The sequence below is a fragment of the Rhincodon typus genome, chromosome 1 (assembly GCF_021869965.1).
Source record: "Rhincodon typus isolate 14 chromosome 1, sRhiTyp1.1, whole genome shotgun sequence".
Classification (NCBI taxonomy): Eukaryota; Metazoa; Chordata; class Chondrichthyes; order Orectolobiformes; family Rhincodontidae; genus Rhincodon; species Rhincodon typus.
In genome coordinates, this window is record NC_063332.1 from 134,867,210 (window position 1) to 134,892,568 (window position 25,359).

The 25,359-nt window shown below is 37.9% G+C and overlaps 1 protein-coding gene across 1 annotated transcript in view; it reads right to left on the bottom strand.

Moving 5' to 3' along the window:
* The window catches only part of LOC109913138 (hedgehog interacting protein), a 166,038-nt gene that overhangs the window by 110,196 nt on the left and 30,483 nt on the right, over nucleotides 1-25,359 (bottom strand). The window contains exons 3-5 of the mRNA XM_048607389.1: nucleotides 5,900-5,952; nucleotides 5,242-5,393; nucleotides 3,021-3,194 (exon numbers count right to left, since the gene is read on the bottom strand). Of these exons, the coding sequence (XP_048463346.1) occupies nucleotides 3,021-3,194; nucleotides 5,242-5,393; nucleotides 5,900-5,952 (379 nt within the window). The remainder of the gene's footprint in view (nucleotides 1-3,020; nucleotides 3,195-5,241; nucleotides 5,394-5,899; nucleotides 5,953-25,359) is intronic.

Here is a 25,359-nt window from a genome sequence, read left to right on the forward strand (position 1 = left end):
ATAACAAGGGGGCATAATTTTAAGGTGAAAGGCTGAGTTATAGAGGGGATTTGGGGAAAAAAATTTCACCCTGAGGATAGTAGGGATCTGGAAAGCACTAACTGGGAGGGTAGTTAAGGTAGGAAACTTAACAATTTTTCAAAAGTACTTGGATGAGCACATGAAATCTTATAACATCAAAGGCTGTGGGCAGATGGGGGATTTCAGGACTAGGGACCACATTTTTAACGTGAGAGGAGAAGGACTTAAAGAAGACAAGAGGAGCAAAGCTTTTACACAGAGAGTGGTTTGCATATGGAATGAACTTCCTGAAGAAGTGGTGGATGTGGGTACAATTAAAATGATTAAAAGACATTTGGATAAGTACATGAATAAGAAAGGTTTGGAAGGATATGGGCAGGAGCAGACAGATGGGACTAATTTAGTTTGGGATTATGTTCAGCATGGACTGGTTGGACCGAAGAGTATGCTTCCACGCTGTTTGACTCTGGCATAGATTTAGAGTACTTTTTTTCTATTGGTGAAGACTCAATGGTTTGGAGGGCCTCTTCGGCATTGTATGATGCTATGATTCTACGAGTGATGTGAACTATTGCTGATGTGGTATCAGTAAGAGATTTCAGAAGACGCGTAGGTTTTAAACTGACTCTTTTGATTCAAGGTAGAATGGAGTAATCAGAAATGGCAAGAGATTTGTTGCCAATTCCGTCCAGTGATGAGCCTATGTGACTTGATTGGCATAGGGACAGGGAGGCCAGAGAAAATCCTACTGATTCAAATGCCAAAATTCAAATTCAAATGCCAGTTTCAGATCTGGAGGTAAAGGGAAAAGTAGTTGACCTTGCTATGGATAGACTTACATACTCCCAAGTACTGAGATTCAGAGAGCCTGGGGAGCGAGAAAAGGGAAGCAACAGCTGAGATGACCAGCAAGGGAAATGGTTGCTCTTTGTCAGCCACCAGACAGAACGGTGGATGCTCATTTTCAAGAGATGCAGAGATCTAAAGACATTGGAACAGTTACCTTGCCATGACAATGAGGAGTTGCCAGAGTTGGCCTTATTGCTTGAAGTTGATTCAGGAGGTTAAAGGAAACAATTCTCAAAATACAGTGAATGCTATAACTCAGTGAAACAGGGAGAAATGAGCCTGTTGGGAACTATAAGTAACTTTGAACTGCTTCTGGACAGATAACTATTCTGTGGAAAGTGTGGTGTAACGTGAACATGGCCGGGGTTTTCCCTCGTGCAGGGAGTTGTACTTTTGGCAATATATTTTCTGTAGTTTAATGTATTAGCTGCTTCTTCAGTAACGTTTAGTTTATATTTTCTTTAATTTACTTGTTACAGTAGTAATTTTAAAATGTGAAATTTTGTCTTGTGATCCTTTGAGTTAGTCATTGGGAATTCTATTCTTTTTTAAAAACGTTATCAGTTTCTACAAGGATAGTACCACATAGGAAAGAGTTCAAACTCTGCATTTAAATGCCTTAATATGCAGAGTCAGTGGTAATATCAATTTAGCCTGAGTGACAGTTATGTGCCAAGTAGCCCCCAGGTATGTGGATGAACCATACTCTACCATCGCTTTGCCATCTTGCCGATCACTAAAACCTGTTCCTCCACAGCAGTCAATTTGCAATATGATTATCACTATAGATCCAGTGTGATAAATAGAAACGTGGACAGCCTGGGTTTGTGTTTGTGAAGAGTGACGTTATATTCATTAAACTTAGAATTTATTTGGTTGCAAGAGATCACATTCATGCTGTTACTTCTGATACTTCCAGCCAGGTCTGTTTGTTCAGTTAGTTGACTTCTTCCAATCTGCAGCAAAATAAAACTTATCTTGCGGTCCACATTGCACTGGCATCAACTCCAAGGAACAGCCAAGAGAACTGGTGGTGGTGATGCGGGTGGGGACTGTGTGGCCTTTTCATGTTGCCTAGTCATAAATCTTCTCCCTACAGCCTTCTTTAAAGCGTGCAGGATACACTATTTCTGATCTCTGCCAGCGACCCTTTGAATAGAGAACCTTTCATTGATAGGTGCAAATATTCTATGATTGGTCAGGAAACCTGGATGTAGAATGCTAAATGATTGACTTTGTTAAACAAACACAGCAAATTCTGCTGCCGAAACAAATGGTTTCCTGGCCCACTTCCAAGTATCTAGTTTTCCTATCAATTTAAGCTGATCTGTCTGTAATTGCCTGTTCTATCCATTCTTTTATATAAATTAGATGTAACTTTGGCAATCCTTCAGTCCTCTAGCACCCACCCAATATCCAAAGAGGATTAGAAGACTTTGAGAAGAGACTTCACAGTTTCCACTATTATTTCCCTGAACAACCTTGGATAAATTCTATTTCAGGGAGTAGGCAACAGCATAGTGATTTTATTGCTAGACTACTAATCCAGAGACCCAGCTAATGTTCTGGGGACCTGGGTTTGAATCCTACCATGGCAGATGGTGGAATTTAAATTCAATAATAATTCAGTAAAATAACAGTCTAATGATGACAATGAAACCATTGTCGAGTGTCAAGAAAAACCTATAAGATTCACTAATGTCTTATGGAAGGTAATTTGCCATCCTTACCTGGTCTGGCCTACATATGACCTACATAAACACAGAACTACAGCAATGTGGTTGACTCTTAATTGCCCTCTGGACATTTAGGGATGGTAATAAATGTTAGCCAAACTAGTGATGCCCACATCCTATGAATGAAATTTAAAAAATGAAGTGGGTAATTTTTGTATTGTGAGTGCCTCCATTTCAATTTCTCTACTGCCTTTTTTTGTATTCTATTTCTTATTTTCTATAATAACTGAAATAATGAAAAAGAATTATCAAAGAAAGAAATCTATGTTTTACTGTTTGGCATTACAGAATGACACTTGTCATGTATCATCTTGGACATTAGACAAAGTCCTTCATCGCAAGTGTTTTGACGGTTCATTTATAATTATTGAATGTTATGTGCATTTTACCATGTCATTTTTATCATCTACTTACCTTAACCCATCCATCTCTTCCATATCATCAAGAGTAATCATTCCATCTCCAAGGAAGATGTACAAAAAGCCATCTGGTCCAAACAAGAGCTGTCCACCCAAATGCTTTCTGTGTAACTCTGCTACTTCAATCAATACCTTTGCTGTTCTTGTATCCACTTGATTTGCATTTTTTCTACATAATAAGTTATAATTATGTTTACTAATAAAATTACATTCAATTAGTCATTTGGTAGTACAGAACATGAGTATTGCTGAAAAAAGACACATTTTGTCAATTTTTTTCACCTTGCTCTCATCAGAACAATTTGCAAGGAATAGTGATGTAAAAATAAAACAGCTTTTAATTGTATGACAGTGCTGATTCATAGGAAAGTGGACCCTGATTAGAACAGGCATTGTAATAGTGAGTATTCCTGCTAAGTAATTCTGAATGCATGAAGAGATATGCTGACGACAATTCAGTCTTGTCAGTCAGGCTCATAGTGTGGCACACCTGTGGGTACCTACTGTAAGCTTAATGTATTAATACAGAAGGCTGTCTTCTGTGCAGGCAAAGAGAATTAATGCAGACTGCGCCTCTTCCAACTAAACAAAACACATGACAGCCATTCTTAGGTTCATTGCTTAGGGCAATATCTTGAGTTATCCTGCCTAGTTTAAAATATAAATAAAACTTGGCAGCTAACTGTCAGTCATTATTAAATGGTGCATTTTCTGTGGTGATGCCTCTACTAAAATTCACTTGTCAACCAAGTAACATTGTCATACAGTATAAATGCTGTTTTCCCTTTACATTGGTATTCTTGAGGATTGTCTGATGAGTGCAAGAAAAAAAGGTCTTTTATAGCAATACATAATTACATTCCTTTGAAAAATACATTAATTAAAGAAAGAACTTGTATTTTACAGCAACTTTCATGGCCTTAGAATGCCCCAAAATCCTTTACAACTAGTTAAACATATTTTTGAAGTGTAGTCAGTGGTAGAGTAACATGACGGTCAAGAGGTCAACAGCAAGGTCCCATAAGCAGCAACTAAATTAATGTTCAAATAATCTATAACATTCATCTTGTTGGAAAGACAGATATTTGCAAAATTCTCAGTAAACCTTCCTTCATTTTTTTCTATAGGGCATGGGATCGTTTATGCTCACTTGAGAAGCAAGAAGTGCCTTGGCTCTTACCCAAATGGTAGCACCTCTGCCAGTACTGTACTCCCTCACCACTAAACTGAAGAATCAGGCAAATTATCTGCTTAAAGCTCTGGAGTGGTACTTGAACTCACAACCTTCTGACTCAGTTGGAAGAGTGTGACTACTAAGACAAGAGTGACAAATGTCCTTGATACTCGAAGGGACAAGAATGTAACAACTTAGGCAACCTAATTAAATACATTCAAAGTTTCTTTCTTGGAATTTAATGTTTTGATTTTTATTTTAATATTCCTTCTTGTTTAAATGAATAAGTGAAATAATTGTTGGTATATCAGGGATACATCTTGAAGGTTTACTGAATCCCACAATTTGAATGTTCCAGTCTGGTCTAAAGCTGATGCACTTTTAGTTAATGACATGCTTATACCGGTATTAATTCTAGTTTCTCACAGAGTCAGATTCCAAAAAAAATATTAAAGTCAACAGATAAACATTGGAATATACCAAATAATGGTAGTACTTTGTAATGGTCTAATTTAAAATTTTGTCTTAGTGGTAGCGATGTTTAAATGTACAGCTGGATTATTTAAATGAAGTTCTTAAAACATATCTATAAAATTGAACAACATTTTTACTCATCTCATAACATAGCCATACATTTATAAAGCTAACCATAATTAAATTAAAACAGTTACAAACACTGAATCAACCACATGATGAGAAAGTGTGAACTTCCTTTAATCGTGATACGCAGAATTGAGGGACATGACTCAACACTAGAACTTGCTCTAATATGAAATAAACTACTACAACCAAGTAACTGGGTTCTTGCAATTGGCTATCTTCACCAATAAATAGAGTGATTAGCATTTTAAAGAGTGTTAGATGTTAAACAGTATAAATTCTTATGTTACTGTTTTGATGAACTAATAAATAGCATCATCATTCCATACAATATGGTATTCATATTGTCATTTACAGCAAATGAAGCTTTGTTCCATGTGTTCAGTAATTAATATTGGTGAAACATTGGGAGCAAAAGTTTCTCATATTGTTATTGTACTACCTGGAAACAGTGTATTCGACTACTCGAAGAATGTGGTCATGTGGTCCAATGGCCCATCGCTCTTGGTTGGTGGTATAAGATGCATAGAGCTTTCCATTTTTCTTGTATTTGGGATGGAATGCAAGGCTTAACAGTCCTCTTTCATCTCCACCCTGTGGTTAAATTAAAAAAGATTGTAATTTTAAATATGTTCTCCATTTGTTTCATCTGGAAACCAGTGGAAAGGATCTTTTCTGGTGGGGATAATTTGTTTATGAACTCTCTCTTTTCTTTCTTGCATTGACTATTACACACAAAAGAATGATAAAATATTTCCATTTAAATAACTCACCAAGTTAGAATCAGGCATTTGTCACTACTGACATGAGCAATGCATTGTATATAAAATACTCTTACTGCACTATTGTAAAGTGATTTGTGTGTGTAATCTTTAGATCTCCATGAAGACAAGTCTAAATGCTAGGAAGAATTCTTTGTTCAGCTATTAACTTGTTTATACACTAAAGAAGACAAATGAGTCCAACAATAGCAGCAGTTTTTCCTGCTGTTAATATTCCTAAAGCATCCAATACCACAGGGTGAGCTGTGAACTTCTTGCCTTGGCACTGCACTCCAAGAGCAATTAAATTGATTGTTTAGTATATGAACTTTTCTTTACCCTTGAGGCAGTTACATCAGTTGTCACATCTATGGTGGTCTGCTTCTTTTTGTCTACAAATAATTAATAGCCATTTTTCATTTGTAGCTGTGTACTGGACAATGGAGCTATGCAAGGAATGCAAATGACCCCCATGTTTAGCGTATTGTATTAAAGATTACTTGCATACGTCTTTAAAAATTCATTTCATTACAAATGGGGTGATATTTTCTTTTAGCTTATCCATTATTGATTGCAGTTTGTGATAAAAAGATAATTGATACAGTCATCTTGATTGAACTCAAAGATCTGTCACCAATAAATTTGTTTCGTTACTGTATACAGGCAACGATCATCTGAAAATACAAAATTTTTGCACCTATGATGATGATAAATTCAAAAGGGCATACTACTTGCTCATCACTGTTGTTGAGCTGGCTTCATCATAGCACCAAGAGAAGCATTCTACATTAAGCAGATGTATTTCCAACCACATCAAAAGAACAGTGAAAGAAATTGAATTCATGTATATTAAACTGGTAACAAATCTAGATGTTGTTTGATGCATTTCTGAAATTCTGCTTTTAAAGAACTTGAATTTCAGTTGCTATAAAAGGAGGCTCCTACTGCACATTTATTTTTCTTCAATTAGAAATAAAGGCAGAAAGCTAAACAGGTACCCCTATCATTCGTAATATATGGAGATAGTAGGAACTGCCGATGCTGGAGAATCTGAGACAACAAGGTGTAGAGCTGGATGAACACAGCAGGCCAAGCAGCATCAGAGGAGCAGGAAAGCTGACGTTTCGCATCTGGACCCTTCTTCAGAAATCAGATATTTCTGAAGACGGGTCTAGCCCCGAAACGTCAGCTTTCCTGCTCCTCTGATACTGCTTGACCTGCTGTGTTCATCCAGCTCTACACCTTGTTATTTGTAATATATATATACGTGCTTCCGGATGACACAAAGGTTGGTGGAGCTCCGGAAAGTGAGCAGGATTGTCAGATACAGCAGAATAATAGATAGGCTGGAGAGTTGGATGGAGAAATGGTAGATGTATTTTGATCCAAACAAATGTGAGGTGATGCATTTTGGAAGGTCCAACAGAGAAAGGAAGTATACCGCAAATGACAGAACCCTTAGAAGCATTAACATACTGAGGGATCTAGGTGTACAGATGGAGTTCCCTGGAAGTGATCACACAAGTGGATAAGGTGGTCAAGAAGGCATATGGCATGCCTGTTTTCATTGGTCGGGGCATACAGTATAAAAACTGGCAAGTCATGTTGCAGTGTAGTGAACTTTAGTTTGGCTACATTTGGACTATTGTGTACAGTTTTGGTCACCTCAATACCATAAGGATGTGGAGGCTTTGGAAAAAAGGTTCACCAGAATGTTGCCTGATTAGCTAAGAGGAGAGATTGGACAAACTCACTTTGATTTCAATTGAATGTCAGAAGCTGAGGGGTGACCTGACAGAGGTTTACAAAATTGAGAGGTAGCGACAGAATGGATGGTTGGAGTTTTTCAATTACTAAGGACATAGATTTAAGAGAAAAGAAGGAAAGTTTAAAAGAGTGGTGAGTGGCAAGTTATTTTTTCACTCAAAGGGTGGTGAGTGCTTGGAATGTGCTGCAAGAGGATGTGGTAGAAGGAGATATAATAGCGACTTTTAATAGGTATCTTAACAGATACATGAATAGGCAGGGAATAGAGAGATACAGACTGCAAGAAGAAAAAGGTTTTTAGTTTAGAAAGGCATCATGTGTCAGTGCAATCTTGGTGGGCTGAAGGGCCTGTTCCTATGCTGTACTGTTCTTTGTTCTTTATATCTCTGTATTTTGCCTGTACTTGCATCTGGGACCACCTCTGCTTCTCTGCCCAAATCTGTTGATATCTTTCTTAAGGCTAAAATACATAACATTTCCATTTAATTTTAGGAATGTCTGTTCATTATTTGTTCTAAGGAAGTGCATCAACATGATTTTCTACTTTCTGCTTCCAGCCCCAAAGTTCATTGTAAAAAAAAAGTTGAAAAATAAAAACCAGCACTTGGCTAAAAAGCATCCACTCATCATGAGTTTTGCAATAAGACAGTCAAGACTCTTGCTTTAGGCTTGCTTAATCTAATAAGCACATTAGAAACATGACATTAAAAATAAACAGCTAGTCTGATCAGTACATAATAGAGATTTACTTATAGCAGAAACAGTAGCCAAGACACAAGCTCTCCTGAGGCAGAAACTAAGCAGAGATAACCTGCTGTTACAAGCACTGAACTTCTTTGCCAATAAGTTGGGTATTACTTGCAATGAAATAAGACTTTTTGATGCACTCCACAAAATAGCCGATATAACAGACCTCTTAGCACTAAGCCCACGTAGGATATTGTGAAAACCCCCTTCAAACTATAGCATGCTTGCAAACCAATCATTAATATTAGTAGTTTTCTAAGATAGCCTCTATCCCTAAAACAGAATAAAGGCAGAAATCCTCTCTTTAAAACATTTCAGCATTACATGAAAAGGAAGACATTATATGGCTGGGAAGGGACACATTGAACAGCAAACATTAATTATTTTGCTTATTAAAGAGAGATTACAGCTGCTAGACAGCACAGTCCAAATAGAATTCTGTGCTAAATTATTGATGACGAAGGACAAAAAATGGGTAAATACGTCTGAATTCAGGGACTCTGTAAGTGCAATATTTCACTTTATGCACCTTTCTGTGGTGAAATGTTATGACCTAACCATTTACAACTTACAGTTTAATTATTTAAATCTACAAACAGAATATATGGTAACCACAATTTACAAATTTACAATCAGAACAGCAGCCAAATCAAGTTCAATGATTTTTATCAGGATAATGAATAGTCTGAATTGTACAACTGGCTTTGGTTTTATTAACATTATGTAAGAAAGTTTCAGGACCTTTTAACTTCAAATAAAAGCTTGCTATTTCCAATACAATTAAATATTTAAATGAACTAAATACACAGCTTTCAGTGATTTGCAACATTTATGAAGGTAAGAACAGAAGTAATTGATTAAGCCGCATGAATCAATCAATTCTGCCTTATTGCCATTCAGCTGTACTGAACAAAAATTTAGGAACTTTTTTTTGAAGGATCCAGTTACAACAACAATTTCAATTTGCACAGTCCCTTTCACGTGGCAAAACATCTCAAGTTACTTCACAGAAGTGTCATCAAACAGCCTTCCCTTTATGTGAGCATCTGGTTCCTGATATCCTCTTGAAAAGCCTACCTCTGATTTTAATTTTTTGCCACCCAAAGGAAGCAGTTTTCATCCAACCTATTATTTCTTTAATAATCAATAATGCCTCAACTATATCACCTCTTAATCATCGACTGAAGGGAATACATGTTGAGTACATGTAACCTTTTAGTTTAACCATTTTAATCCCAGTATCATTCTGGTGAATATGAGCTGAAGTCCCTCCATGTCAATGTATTCATCCTGAGATTTTGTGCCCAGGACTATATAGTTTTTGAAATGGAGTCTAATCAGAGCTTTATAGAATTAATAAAGGTTATGTCAGTAAACACAAAGACAAATGATCACCTATGTTATGTGAAAGCCTTGGGAGGGCACAATGGAGAATTATATCTTCACGGTTCCCTGTTTTAAGCATTTAAAAAGTCTGTATTTTGTCTTAAACATCATATCAAAAATTTGTTCTTATTTGTTCCAAGATGCAAAATTAAAACTAACAATTATTTACAAAATATGAGCCTAGAAATGTAACTGTGACTTCTGCATGTGCCTTTGGAAAATAGATTGCTTGAAATGAGTTTCATTGTTCATTAACATGTGCCAAACATATAGCCAGCTCTGCTTATTGGATGCATATTTTTGAGGAAGCAGGAAATCAAGTTTATCTGACACCACTTAAAAGGGTTGTGCACTACAGTTGTAGAGAAACTTTTGTAAGTTAAAAAACAGCTGCAGGAGGTTCAGAGAGGACATCCAGTTTCTCAGATGTGATGGAGGTCCTGTTACAGACAGGACGGCGTTCAGATACACCCCCAGGCAGCACTTCTGCTCTCAGTGGGACCAGGTCACTGAGGAGGTCAACACCAGGAGCTTATGGCTGCAATGCTGGAAACAGTTTAATGACCTCATCAGCATTGTTATGCTAAGAATCTCGTCTTTCAAGTATTTTCTTCTCATATTTACAACACCTGCAGCCTCCCTAATTACAACATTCCTACTTTTCCTCTCTCTCTTCACACTCCCAAAGTTACAACACCACACTTCATTCTTCTCCACCTCTGACTCAGTCCCACTACAAACCTCATTTCCCAAATTATACATAGGCGTTATGCCATTATTAAAGTTACATTCTCAAAACAGCTCACAAGGCTGTAACTAAGGCTTACAGCCTCTTCCTTCGTGCAGATGATCATACAACATGAGATAAAATGAAGCAACTGGAGGAGGCTGAACCAACCTAAATGTCCTTTCCATTGGTGAATGCTGTACTGCTTGTCATAGGCAGAGTTTAAATCATACCCCTGTCGTGTGGCAACACTGGAGAAATTGTGTGGAGGGTTTCTTTAAATGTTGTGCTGTTATTCCCTTCTGATTTCTGTGATATGGTGTAGTATTTTACACAAATGCAGATTTCAGAATGGTAATAGAAGCAGATAGATTTTGAAACAAGGCCATTTGCTGACACTGACACGTTTGCCATGCGCTGCTTTGAATTGCGCACGTGCCGATTGTCTTGCAGGCCAAATCTATCTCGTACCCCGATTTTTGACAGGACTCGTCAGCTACGTCTAGACAGGAGATATATTTCTGTCACCAAGTACATATCCTGTGAATTCAGAGTCTAATTGGAATAAAAGGTACACAAGACTGGCACAGGATAAATGGAATGAAAACAAAGTGCTAGAGCAATACCCTAGCAGCAACTGTGGAGACAGAAACAGATGTAACATTTGAATCCACTATGCATCACTTTTGGGAGTAATTTTCTTTTCCTGAAGAGTAAAATTGGATGTTAACTTCATTTATATCTCGACAGATATTATCAGACCTATTGAGTTTTCCTAGCACTTCTTTAAAAATCAAATTTAATTTTCAGTATTCATAATGTTTTGCCTTTATTATAGAATAAATTGAATCTTGGCTTCTATCTGGCTTATACCTATTTGATGTACAGCCTGTGATAGCAAACAAGATAGACATTTATTGGATCTTTTTCAACTGATGTTGCTAACATCACATTCTGCAATCTAAAATGCGTCTATGACAATAAAGTTAATCAGAATGGAGACCATGACATTCCTTGCCTGGCTGAAGGCTGATGATGTGACCGCAGGTGACATGGCTTGACAGCTTCTTTGCAGACTTATAATAACTATTGGTTTGAAAATTTACATAATTTTAAACGTAGACAGGAATTTATAATAACAAAAAAAGTTGATACAAAATTTTGTTTGGGGAAGATGATTACTTTGAGCATTCAGAATGTTACATGAGCAAAAACAGCTGAGGCTCCACACCAAAGATCGTAAAATACCAATGGGAGCATTGATATACAGAGAGATCTTGGGGTACAAGTACATAGCTCCCTGAATGTGGCAACACACGTGGATGAGGTGGTAAGGTGCTTGTCTTTGTCGATTGGGACATTGAGTGTAAATGTTAGCAAGTTGCAGCTGGATAAAACTTTAGTTAGGTCACATTTGAAGTATTCTACAGCTCTGGTTGCCATACTATAGGCAGCACAGTGATTGTAACAAAGTCAGCCAGGTGGATGGTATTGAATATGAGTTCCCTGATTGGGGCTGTTAATCTGGTCCACTCCGGGAGGTCTGGCTGAAGATAAGAACAGGAGTGTCAGACATTCTGTTCACTTTGAGAGCTGACTCTGAGGGAATTGGATCAGTGTCAAGGACTCTCCACGTGTAAATAAAGGGTGACTTTGTGACAGGATACCAGCCTCTGTGGAGTTATTTCAAGAAGGTTGTGGAGGCTTTGGAAAGTGTGCAAAAGAAGTTTACCAGGATGTTGCCTTGAATGGAGTGTTTTTGCTATGAGGAGAGGTTGGACAAACTTGGATTGTTTTCAATGCAGTGTCAGAGGCTGAGGGGTCACCTGATAGAAGTATATAAAATTATGAAAGACATGAATAGGTTGAATAGTCAGAGCCTCGGTCAAATACTAGGGGACATAGGTTAAAAGTGAGAGAGGGCGAAAGTTGTGTGAGGCAAGTTTTTTTATAGAGGGGGTGGCAGGTGGCTGGAACACGCTGGCAGGGGAGGTGGTAGAAACAGATATGACAGCAACATTTATTAGACATTTAAAAAGATACATGAGCAGACATTGAATAGAGGGATATGGACCATGTGCAGGCAGATGGGATTGGGTTAGAAAGGGATCATGGTCGGCAAAGACATGGTGGGCCGAAGGGCATGTTCCTGTGCTGTATTGTTCTATGTTCTAAATAGCAATGATTTATTTAGTTATTTTGGCTGAAGGGGGATTGCTGAGCAGGAACCCAGAAGAATTTTCTACTTTCTTTTAACCAAGTAGCCCTGACGGCCCTTTAACTTCCATCTGAACAGAAAAATGAGGCCTTGCTGTAAAATCTACCCAAATGATAGCACTTCCCAACAATGTTTAATGTTTCCTTAATATTACATTACAATACTCAACCTCCTTATGTAATAAAGGCTTCACTCTACAATATGGTGACTCAAATCAACTTGCCATTAATTGTCCTCCGATGAATCACAGAGTTTAGTTTCTGTTACATAAATTTCAAATGTAAACATTAAAGAAAGATAAAACAAAGTAAAACCTAGTGTTTAACAGAATACCATAGGTTATAGTTTCATGTTCACCACCTGTGCATTGATCTGGTGGGAAACGATCGCTCACAGATGGATTTGAAGAATGATGGTTAATCTACTCCTGCACTGAAGGTGGAAATTTACACCTGTATGTTAATAGAATGCAATTTGATCTGATTCTACTTGAAGGACAAAGCTTTCCCCCTGATTTTTCATTCAGCTTCAATTGTGAAAAATCAAGTGAAATGTTTTATACTGTTGGTCAACAGTCACCTGGGAAAGGCAAAGGGTTTATCCAGAAATGTAGTCATTCAATTTCAGCTGTGAAAAAAATCCAGGCACGAAAGGGTTAGTTTCCAAAGGCTTACTAAACATACAACATTTTAACTGTAGGAGGATAACTGATGGATACTTGTGTTATGTGATTACTTCATAGCTCATAAATCTCATGAAATAAATTCAACACTTTCCAAATGTTAACTTTGCTTTTGAAATTAGTGTTGGTATTCAATTCTACTGGGGCACAGTAAACGACACAACCCAGCAACATTATCCAACATGATTTGTTGCTATGGGTGGATTCACAAGTTTGCAGCGGTTGTTGAAATTTGATATTACAGTGGTCACTTTAAATATAGCAGCTCTTTAGAATTTTATTTTTTTTAAAATAGGTATTGATTAGGGGCCGTCTTGTGGCACAGAGGTACAGCTCCCACCCCTAGACTGGGAGGCCTGGTTCAAGTCCCGCCTGCTTCAGAGGTGTGTGATAACATCTCTGAACAGGTTGATTAGAAAATAGGTTAAATTTTAAAAACAGGGTACTGATTAGAACCATACAAATCCTTTCTAATGTATATTATGCTCATGCCAAACATCCATGAATATATGAAAACAAAGGACATTTTGAATATGGACAATTTACTTAAAAAAAAACTGATTTCTGGAGGGGTCAGGTGACCTTTTTGTGGTTCAAGTATATATATATAAGGAATGGTAGAGTAGCCTCTAAGAGTCAAATTGTCTACTCTTGTTCCTAATTTTTAAGTTTCTATGTCACCAGATCTATTGACAGCATCCTATGATAATTCCAATGAATTTATATTATATTTATGTAAGTCCATGTCTACTTTAAACAACATTCTAAGGATATCCACTCTCATAGGATCACAGAGATGTACAGCATGGAAACAGGCCCTTCGGTCTAACTTGCCTATGCCTACCAGATATCCTAAATAAATCTAATCCCATTTGCCAGCATTTGGCCCACATCCCTCTAAACCCTTCTTTCTCATATACCTATCCAGATGTCTTTTAAATGTTGTAATCGTACTTCTTCCAAGGAAATCCTCAAACTATATCATAAAGACTACCTAATCTTTTCAAAAGGGTACCATTCCCCTCCCCACCACTCCAAAAGAACTGCAGCAGTTTTAGAGCTTCTCCTACTGGGTCTAAAGTTCAGTCCTGTTTTTGAAACCTCACAAAAAAAAAATCAGATCTGACTGAAGGAACAGCACGTTATTATACAGAGCTTCTGCCAAGAACCATGGATGTGTAAATTTCAGTTTGCTGCCACTCTCACCCTCAGAAAATGGGATTAGATTTATTTAGGATATCTGGTCGGCATAGGCACAGGTTTGGGTATAGAACTTCCAAATTCATACCTCTGGTCCATCTGCACAAAGGTTCAGGTCCTGATGTTTGTAAGTTTGAAATCAAATTCAAGTGGTTCCTTCATGACCCTCTATCACAAGGTGGGGTGAATGGCTGTCATTCATTTCCCATTGTGTGACAATGGCTTATGCCACGAAATCAATTGAGAGAATAATGGGAGTATGAATTATGTGGTCACATAACAGAATCTAGCATGAGATAGCATATTTTATTATTCTGACAACAGCCCAGAGTCTGGGACTAGGACATCAGAGGGGAGAGATCTCCAACCAAACAGAAAAGCATCCTACATTGAAATAGCATCTCAGACACGGAAGTGATACGTTTTCTGTATCTCTTAATTTTAAGTGTCTGCAGAGGCTGAATCGGAACTTTTTGATTGGGAGAAGCCAGGAACCTGGCATTGCTTGGAATAGACCATCACTAGAAACCTCTGACCTTCATTCTTTTCTTCAGACAACCAAAAAGGGGATTTCCAGGCCTGCACTGTTTCCAACAACTATCTTGAAGAAACAATATATTAGTGACTTCTGAACTCTTCTTAAATATATCAGTGTTATTTTTGAAATTATCTTTAGCATGTGTGCATGTGTGTTTGTGGTGAGAATGAGGAGTGGATGTTGTTGCAATTTTGTTGCAAATATGTTTTGAATATTGTAAAAATAAAGATTTAAACATTATTGATTTAAATTTATAAGAAAGCATCAGTTGAGAGATGGGACACAGGCAAAAAATTATCCCACCTCTCTCCTATGTCTGTAATATGTATCAAGCAACATTAATTTCAAGAACAAAGTTAACATTTAGAAAGTGCTGAATTTATTTGGTGAACTTTACATGCTGTCGAGTAAGCGCACAAATCCATCAGCTATCCTTGTACAGTTAAGACAAAGTATAACTAGCATGATTTTGGAAACAGAACTCTTTCATGACTGAATAACTACCTTCGTTGAATCTTTAAATCTGCGGAAACCCTTTAATGTAATGATAGCTTATGTCTAAATTAATGGAGGAGTTCTCAGAAGTCTTGGATTTCATTAAAAAGGTGTACGTAATCACAGTTTAATAATCCTCTTTTCAGTTGCAGTTTTGAGCATTACCAGTTAATTCAGTGAGTAGACGAGCCGCAAGACTAAGAAGGTTTAGGATCACTGCCTATGCTGAGTTAGTTGATCTCAAAATGAATTACAGGTTGAGTTTGCGATAATTGACTTCAGCATTCCTAAGTTAGTAAATGTAAAATTGAGAAGGTAAATGGTGAAATGAAATTCAGAAAAACAGAAGAAAACCAGGTAAATGCCTAATGCATACATCAGGAAGGCAGAAAGGAGATGAAAACTGCAGTTACATGGTTTTTTAAAAATACAAGCTTTGACATTAAAGAATTTGTTGTTTCAAATGTAAAGGAACATGAAAAGTGAGAAGAAAGTCAAAACAGAAGAAGATCACTAAGGAAGAGCAAGGTAACTTTGTAGCAGAGAAAGAATTATAAAGATCTTAAACATGCACTTTTGCTGAAGTTTAAGGCCTGTGTAATTAAAAATAGTATTAGAATGGGTAGAGGAATGGATGAAGTAATTTATAGCAGACCAGGAATAATTTGGCAACATTTAGTTTCTCATGTGCTCAGCTGGAACTTCTAATTTTCACTATACATCACTGTTTTGGACACACGCATAAAACAAACATAAAATCATTGGATATCTCCTCAAATTAAGGAAAGGTAAGTTTTCAAAGAATATACAAGAATCCATGAATGTAGAGACAGTTTGAGAGTGAACATATCTGAAACAAATGCAACTTGATACAGATAAATGTGGAACAATATCTTCTGGAGAAAAGAACGGCATGCATACAATGAATGGCTACAGGGACAGGATACCAAAATGCACTCAATCTTGTGAAACAATACTCCAGCAAAGTGACTGCAGAAAAGACGTAGGAGGGAAGTTGATAGAAGGAGAATGAAAAGAAATCTTTAGCTCTATTTGGCATTGGCTGTTTTGATAACTGCTGCTTGGTTTTAGAGCAGCAATTTACCGCCTGAGAGAAGCTCACGTGTGAGTCCAGCTGGGGCTGCAATTTGAATTAGAGTATTTTAGTCTATGATATTGTAATGTCACACATTAGATCTCTGAGCAACTTTTATATTCAAACTACATGCAATATTTTGCTCATTATTTAAACAATGTACACAGGAAGTGTGCAATATATCAATTTTAAATCCATGCATGTTAATGGACAATAAAACTACTTTTAAGAAAACTGGAAAGCACTGCCTCACCATTGAGGATGGGTGGTATGGAATGTCACGGAACACCCACACTGAACATGATTTGCAAAGGGAGCATTATTTTGGAACAAGTTGAGCTAACTGGCACCTTGGGACTCTATTGAGGGAAACATGGTACATTAACATCTAAGCATGTGCACATAACATGATAAAACAAAATCTTCTGACTCCTGGAACTTAGATTAATCGCCCATAACTTAGCGACAAGATAACATTTTGTTGATGCAAAGTTTTGGAATTAACATCCGGCTCCTCTTTCACTGATAAGAGACTTTGCACAATTTTAATCCACAGTATGTATAAACAACAATCTCCAACAAAGGCAGTGCTTTACAACACTTGGAGTTTGGAGCTATTTGTAACTGCTATCATGATTATTTCAACCACAAACAATCTGACTACCTGATGAAGAGATTGTTCTGTGGCCTCACCAGTGAAGCAGTCTAACCGCTCTTGTAACAAAGAAACAAATGGTGTCAAAACTCTGTGCAAAATAGTGAAAGAAATCAGGAAGAACTAACACAATTAAAATATCTGAGATATTGAGGATTTTTAAAAAACATTTAATTATTTTATTTTTCTGAAGTCACGTTCCTTCATTAAAAAGCTAGCGTACACATATTTAACTCTTACATAGGTGGGGATACAACAAAGAAAAGTGGTCAGCTGGTTTCAGTAATAGCAGAGAGGTTAGGCCATCAACTTCCACCTCATCAACTTTTGCAAATTCCTAACTGAAATACACAAACATTTGTTAGAATACTGTTACAAAACCATTATAATTAGGCAGTGGGGACAAGAAGGTGTCCTGTGCAAGGAATCTTGGTAGGAGGTGAGGGGAGATCCTAGGGCAGAGCAACCCCAAGATTTCTGGTGAAACCTGAAGGAACACTTTTGCTTGGCTCATAAAGTAACCATTAAAAAAATTGCTTGTTTCAATTCCTGTAAGGTACCGGTCAGATCTCAGTTTAACAGAACAGATGTGGCTCTGAAAATGAAATCTTTCTAAACATTGGAATCTAAAAATTACTAAAGAACCTAATTAAAGCCACTTCTGCTTGTAGCATGCACTTCACACCTGTATTTTAAAACTACAGTCAACCAGATCCATGAAATGAACTGGGTAAACTTCTGGTTCCATATTAACCACCCTGCCATTCTATTAAACAAGTGGAGTTAAAATTGATTTCCATGAATGAAAAAAATTTGCATGGTACATGAAAAATCCATGTACATTACTTGAAGGTACTTTGTAAATACAGGCTGTTATTTTTAAACTGGTCCTGTAAAGGAATTTCAAGAGATCTACTAGGTATTTGGATATTTGATTAATTATTTCGTATTTTGTTCAGACTAACACAAGTAGCAGCTGAATAATGTTTTCTGCAATTATTGCATTTGTTTCCCTTTTAATAAGTGATGCCATATTTTGAATTTTAGAATTCAGACCCAAATAAAGGTTTAGAAGAATGGAGGAAATAAACCTTGAGAAAATTGCACAACTTGGAATTCAATGATGCAGGGGAAGAACTTGTAAATAAGAACATAGGTTTTTAAATTCACATCCTGGCAATAGCCAGTCAATGGAAGTTGGCTAGAACTAAAGTGAAGGATGAATGGTTATTTCTACATGATAGGACATGAGTTGAACTTTAAATAGGGTTCAATAAAAGTTTCCACATCTAAGAAAGTTAAAACAGTCAAGCCTAGGAGCTTAGAAAATTGTTTTGCTTATGGGAATGAATTGGAAATTGAAGCTCACTCAGGATCAAATAGGACATTAGTGATCCACTGCTTTGCCAAGTGAAAATATCTTTTATAAATTGCCCTTTGGATATTTCTATTAGATCCTTCTGAATTTCACAGAATGTAACTACTATAGAAAAACCTTTCGTGTTTATATAAGGTAAAGGTCAAGTCACCATAGTCCCAGAAGACCAAAGCTTTCCTATTAGACAGGCACTGAAGTTGACAAGGCAGGACCTTCACGGTAACCTCAACCTGTGCATATCCATGAAGGTCTCGACTTATAAATCTTATACCTTGCCGGAGGCCTGGTGACCCTTGGTTTAAACTCACCACAAGTTGTCTTTCTGATGACAGAGCAAACCTATGTCCTACTGGGACTATGGTGATTTCACTTCTGAATTATATACTAGTGAATTTGTAGAAATTCTCCATGTCTTTAGTTTGCTTTCTGTAATTGTATGCTATTACTTGAGAAGCCATATCTAATAACTGATGTTCATTGTTTGTCAAATGAATGTATTTTGTAAGCTCTTTACTAGGGAAAAGAGAAAACTCTAGAGAAGATAGGAAGAAATAACTAACTGGAAATAATTAACAGTGCCAAAACATATTTTGAGAAGATAATCTTATCTCAGAGGATCTGAGGATTCGACTTTTCATCTTAGAACAAGGAGGAAACCCTATAAGTGTCTTAAGGCATGGCTATCAGATACAATTCCTGGAAGCCACTGTGGTCATATGTACAATTCTTTAGTATAGCAATAATCATTTGAACATTCAAGGAATGGCATTTCTTTTTACTGGTAAATGTCATGGGACTTTATGCAGTAATCACTTCGGTGCTCTGATGTATCTTGTATCATAGGAATACATCTTTCAGCCTCTCCCAATGCTGCTACATCCTGGTGCTAAATTTAAAACATATTGAACTGGTACATCTGTTTACGTAAGTAACAAAACAATGGGTACAGACCAGCTGATCCATACAAAGATCTGTTATTAACTAAGAGATCATTTTTAGCCATCATCCACAAAGGACAATAAGCATCTCTCTCTAGTAAAGACAGTCAACTGTTTGTATCAAGCTTGATGGGCATCATTTTGCAGGATGTGGTGCACGTTAAGGAGGCCGATCGGTCTGTCCTCAGTAAAGGGCTCACGTTTGTGCCCCTTCAATACGTACACTGGTACTTTCCCCAATTCTTTCACTGTTACATCGATGACTGCATCGGTGTTGCATCCTGCACCCAGGCTGAACTGCAGCAGTTCATCAACTTTGCTAACAATTTCCACCCTGCCCTCAAACTCACTTAGTCTATTTCAGACATCTCCCTCCGCTTTCTTGACCTCTCCTTTTCCATTTCCGGCGACAGTTTACAAACCGACATTTACTATAAATCCACAGACCGGGTGGAGAGCATCAAGTTCCTCAGAGTGACGATAACTGATGATTTGTCCTGGACTTCTCACGTAAATGCAACAGTCAAGAAGGCACAACAATGCCTCGTCTTCCTCAGGCAACTCAAGAAATTTGGCATGTCCATTAGTCCCTCACCTCATCTACAGATGCACCCATTGAAAGCATACTGTCCGAGTGCATAATGGCCTGGTATGGCAACTTATCTTAGAACAAGGACCATATCTACCCAGGACCATAAGAAACTACAGAAGGTTATGTGCACAGCCCAGATCATCATGGAAGCCAACCTTCCACCCATGGACTCTATTTACATGGCTTGCTGCTGCGGAAAGGCGGCCAACATCATTGATGACCCATCATATCCTGGTAATGACCTCCTACAACCTCTTCAGTCAGGCAGAAGATACAGAAGCCTGAACACACACACAAGCAGGTTCAGGAACAGCTTCTTTCTGGCTGTTATCAGACTGTCGAATGGATTTTAGCCTCAAATAATGTAACCTGCAATGTTACCTGTTTGCCTCTAAGTCTTTTTGATCTGTATGTCCTTTGCTTGCTGTGATCTGCCTGTACCGCTCGTAAACAAAGCTTTTCACTGTATTTCGGTACACGTGACAATGAAATCAATTATCATCAATCTCATCATAATCACAGCGTGTCTGAAAGGACCTTGTAGTAAAACGTTAAACTACCTTTGTCAGTAACAACGTTGCAACTGGTTAATACTGCCATTCAGGATCATAGAAGCTGTCAGCTTTGTTTCCATAGCAGGATTTCCTCAGGTGGAGAGTCTAACAGAATGCAGTCATTTGAACATTAAGGCTACATATTACCTGTAAGGTTGTCAGAGAACAGAAAAGGGGTTCCACTCCTTCAAAATGCAGCTGGTATAAGACCCACAACAAACGAATCCAGCAAATGTGCACAAGGCTTCCAGGCAGCTGTCATGACCCTTGTATTCCAAGGTTATCTCAGGTGCCTCAGCTGTTCAGGTCACCAGATGTCTGCATAAATGGCTTCTGGGTGAAACAGTTATCAACGAAGTTAAAACTAATGCTATCAATGCAGAACCCCACCACAGAGATACAAGTACAGCCTTCTCACAACCAGAGAACATTAGTTGCTCAAAATCAGTTTCTGTTGCCTTGACCAGTCTGCCTACCAACACGCTTCCCTCCACCGACAATTTGCATTGCTATTTCCTCCATTAGTGTCAGGATTGCTAGTCATAGAATACCATCCCAACCTTTGACTCCTCTCCTGCACATTACATGCTCTCATCTCCTACAATGAGGGGACAAGGAGTTTTACAGATATGACAGTTTCAGTACAATGGTTAGAAGATGCAGTGACATCTCAGAGACTTCACTACAAAATGAGGAGTGCAAGGTCAGCATCTAATCCCTGTGTGTGAGTACTGACTGTATATATGAATTCTTCTAAAGGAACTTGCTAAGCCATCTCACTGAGCTGATGAAATAAATGTTGCGTTCTGCCTTCTCACGTAAAGGACTGGTAAGAAGATGTTTGCCACTTGCTAATTGCAGTGTACTCACTTTGTCAGCCCTCAAGAAGTTCTTGAATCATTGCCTGCATAGGACCCAGGTCCTGAAGATGATACAATAACTGGTGACATGCTCAGCTGAGTCATGGTGCAACTCCTCACATGTGGTAATTATCTTTTGATGATTTCTCTGCTGTATGAAAACTCACTTCTTTCAGTGCAGTTACTGAGCTGCCAATGGGCCCTTAAATGCATTGCTACTTTGCTGACCTGCCATTATCCCTAATTGCGCAGTGATCTTGGAAGCAGGCTGCCTCCCAGAAGATCAGCGTGAAGTCCCACCATTCACACATCTGGGCTGTTGAATCAGAAATAAATATGAGCACCATCAAAAATTTTGAAGTCGGAAAAATTCAGCCCACAGTCTCTTCAATGAAGTCAAGATAGTGTTGTCACACGCAGTCAGCCTGCTGTCTTTGTGAAGTATTGGAGGCTATTGACTTCCTCAAAGGTTTTGAAATTCTCAGGACCTCTTTTGGTACTATCCTTCTTCTTTAATAATAAGGCACACAGAGACTTGTTCATAATACCACACTGATTTCTGAACTAAAACAACTGAATAATTTTCTGTAATATCATTTCTATAATCTACTCTTTGATGAACTTCTGCTACTTCATCTGTACAATATCTCTTCAGTTGGTACCATTAGAACAACATGGGCTGGAAGACAAGTAAAATGCAGTTCTGTTGTTTTTCGCAACTCAAAACTAAATGAATGTGGATCCATGCTTTAACATGCATAAAACTGATTTGATCGAGTGTTTGGACAAAAATGAGATAATGCCAATACATACACTTATTACATCAATGTGCATTCAGTACCTATATTAGCCTTAAAACACTATGTACTACCCTGTTTCTGGTTAATTTTGTTTGACAGCAGATAGTAATTAATTGTAGGCTCCTGTACTTTTATGTTTCGGATTAATTCTTATTGCAGGGGAGCAACAGGCTTTAAGAAAGTGCTATAATTCAAATGTCCATAACAACCTGATCAATAATATCAAACAGTTTCAAATGTCATCAAAAGGATCAAGAATAAAATTAATTTTTTTTTAAAGAATATATATTTTAAATAATTTAAATAAAACCGCTTATACAATTTGACATGACAGCTGCAACTGACAGTAAAGCAGACATTAAAATAATGGACAATTGAATGCCCAATGACGGTAAAGCTTTAACTGTGAGCAGTTTTGGTCCCCAGGGATAATACTATTTCATTGGTGGTAGTTCAGTTCAGAGATGCCCAGCATAGAGGGATTGTCTTATGAGCAAAGATGATACAGGTTGGCACTTTACTCACCAGAGTTTAAAAAAATGAGATGATCTCATTGAAACATATAAGATTCTTAAGGGACTTGACAGGTTAAATGCTGAGAGGTTGTTTCCCCTCATGGGAGAATCTAGGACCAGATGGCATGGTATCAGAATTAAGAAGTACCAATTTAAGACTGAGATGAGGAGGAATTTCTTTTCTCAGAGAGGGTTGCATCACTTTGGAATTCCTTGCTGCAGTGAGCTATGGGGGCAGAGTCTTTCTGTATATTTAAGAGATAGATTCTTGATCAGTAGGGGAATCAAGAGTTACGAGGAAAGACAAGAAAGTGGATGTGAGGAATGTCAGATCAGTCACTGAATGGCGCAGCAGGTTCAAGGGGCCAAATAACATACTCCTCTTCCCATAGTCTTAAGTGCATTCATATCGGAAGCAGTAATTTCTAGATTTATTGTATAAATCTGTTTAATCTCTGCAAGAATGGGTTGTCAGCTTTTGCTTTGGATGTCCAGTGCTTACAGTTTGCATTTCACATGTTCCTTTAAGAGGTAATAAGAGGGACATTTCCCATTATAAGCACCGACTTCAGTGTTAAGTCAAATTCTCTCAAGTCACATGGAACATATATAGAGTTTCACTTTGCCTGTGAAATATACCTCAGTCAAATCTCAGAAGGGTAATCTCCATTATTTCAGGGTGACAATTTTGCCAATTTTCCTTCTGCTAACTGAAATTATTCATCAGTATTGAATTAGGTTATTGTGCCTATTCCACGATTAATGGAGACAGCTCAAACTCTCATTATATAGCATCCTTACCATGGTCACATTTTAAAAGCTAGATTGGCAGCAGTGTTTAAGCATGGGTGGTAAGTTGTTTTTGTCAGGCCTTGGGGGAAGGTGCCTCTACTCTAGTCTGAGCTTGTGAAATCAGTAAGCATATTTTTCCTGTCTCCACCCTGTAAAAGCAAGCCAAAGCCCTTTACTCTGGGATGGTTTAGTTAGTTAGATTTCTGATCTGTCTGCACCCAATTTCCTTAATTAAAGAAGTCCTGTCCAAACTTCTTTGCTTGATATTGCAAACTTGAAAAAGAACATTCACTACTCTTAACACTTTTAGAAAAAGCATGTTTTAGCAAAGTTATGAACTAATGATGTGATTGCACTCAAGAGGATTCACTGGAAAAATATGAGGATGTTGTCTAGACTGGGGAATTTTGGTCATAAGGAATAATTGATAGGCTAGAGTTGTCATCTTCAGAACAGAAGAGGCTGAGGGAAGACCTGATTGGTGTGCATAGAATTTTGAGGGGTCTAGATAGAGTGGATACAAAGACCTGATTCCCAATTGAAGAGAGTCCCATAACCAAGAAGTGTAGATTTCAGAGAGGAGGTAGATTATGCAATGTGGATCCAAGGGGCAATCTCCTCACCCTGAGGGTGACGGGATCTGTAACTCAATCCTCGAAAGGATGGTATATCAGAAACCACCGTAACATTTAAAAGGTTATTGGAAAAGGGCTCAAATGCTGTATTTTATAAAGTGTGGACCATGAGCTGGAAAGTGAGATTAAGCTAGATGGCAACATTTCAGCCAGTGCAGACACAATGAGCTTTCTTCGGTCTGTTAAATTTCTAAGATTCTAAGAATCTTTTGATACTGAATTGAAATAAAAACCTAACTAAGCAGTAACCCTTACTTCAGAGCTAAACAGGGTCCTAAGTCGATAATTAAATGGGCAGAAAACCACAAGCTCATTATGAACTAAAGCAACATGGTTCACCATATTGTCAAAGGCCAAATAAAGTCATTAGACACCATGTGCATCTGAAGCAATGATAGGTAGTTTGCAAATAATAAACTAACACTACATCAAACACCCACCGCTCAAGTTTACTTTGCTCCAAGGCACCAGCTGCACTCATTACAGGAAAGATATGGAAGCATTGGAAAAGGTGCAGAGGAGATTTACCAGGACGTTGCCTGGAATGGAAGGAAGGTCTTACGAGGAAAGGTTGAGAGAGCTAGGGCTTTTCTCTTTAGAATGACGAAGAATGAGAGGTGACTTAATAGAGGTGTACAAAATGATCAGAGGTATAGATAGAGTGGACAGCCGGAGACTTTTTCCTAGGGTGGAGGTAGCTATTATGAGGGGGCATAGTTTTAAAGTGAGTGGAGGTAGATATAGGGGAGACATCAGAGGTAGGGTCTTTACTCAGAGAGTGGTAGGGGCGTGAAATGCATTGCCGGAGAGGGTAGTGGAGTCGGCCTCATTAGGAGCATTTAAGTGGCTATTAGAAAGGCATATGGATGATAGTATAAGGTAGAGGTGGAGGTTAGATAGACCTTAGGTTTAGGGTAAAAGTTCGGCACAACATCGTGGGCTGAAGGGCCTGTACTGTTCTATGTTCTATGTTCTATGTCATGAAAGTCAAGTCTACATGTGGCCTCATAGGTGATTTGTCAAGAAACCAGAGCAGGCTACGACCAACAAGGTAAACTTTTAAATAATGCTTTAGTAATCATGGAAGTGTGCTCCTCATCACCCCACAATTTGATAAGCACAAACTTCCGTCAATCACTACCACACACTCTCAGCACCAATAACTTCTGCCACTATTTCACCATCATCCATCAGTGCATCTTCATCAAAAACATCTTTCCAGCC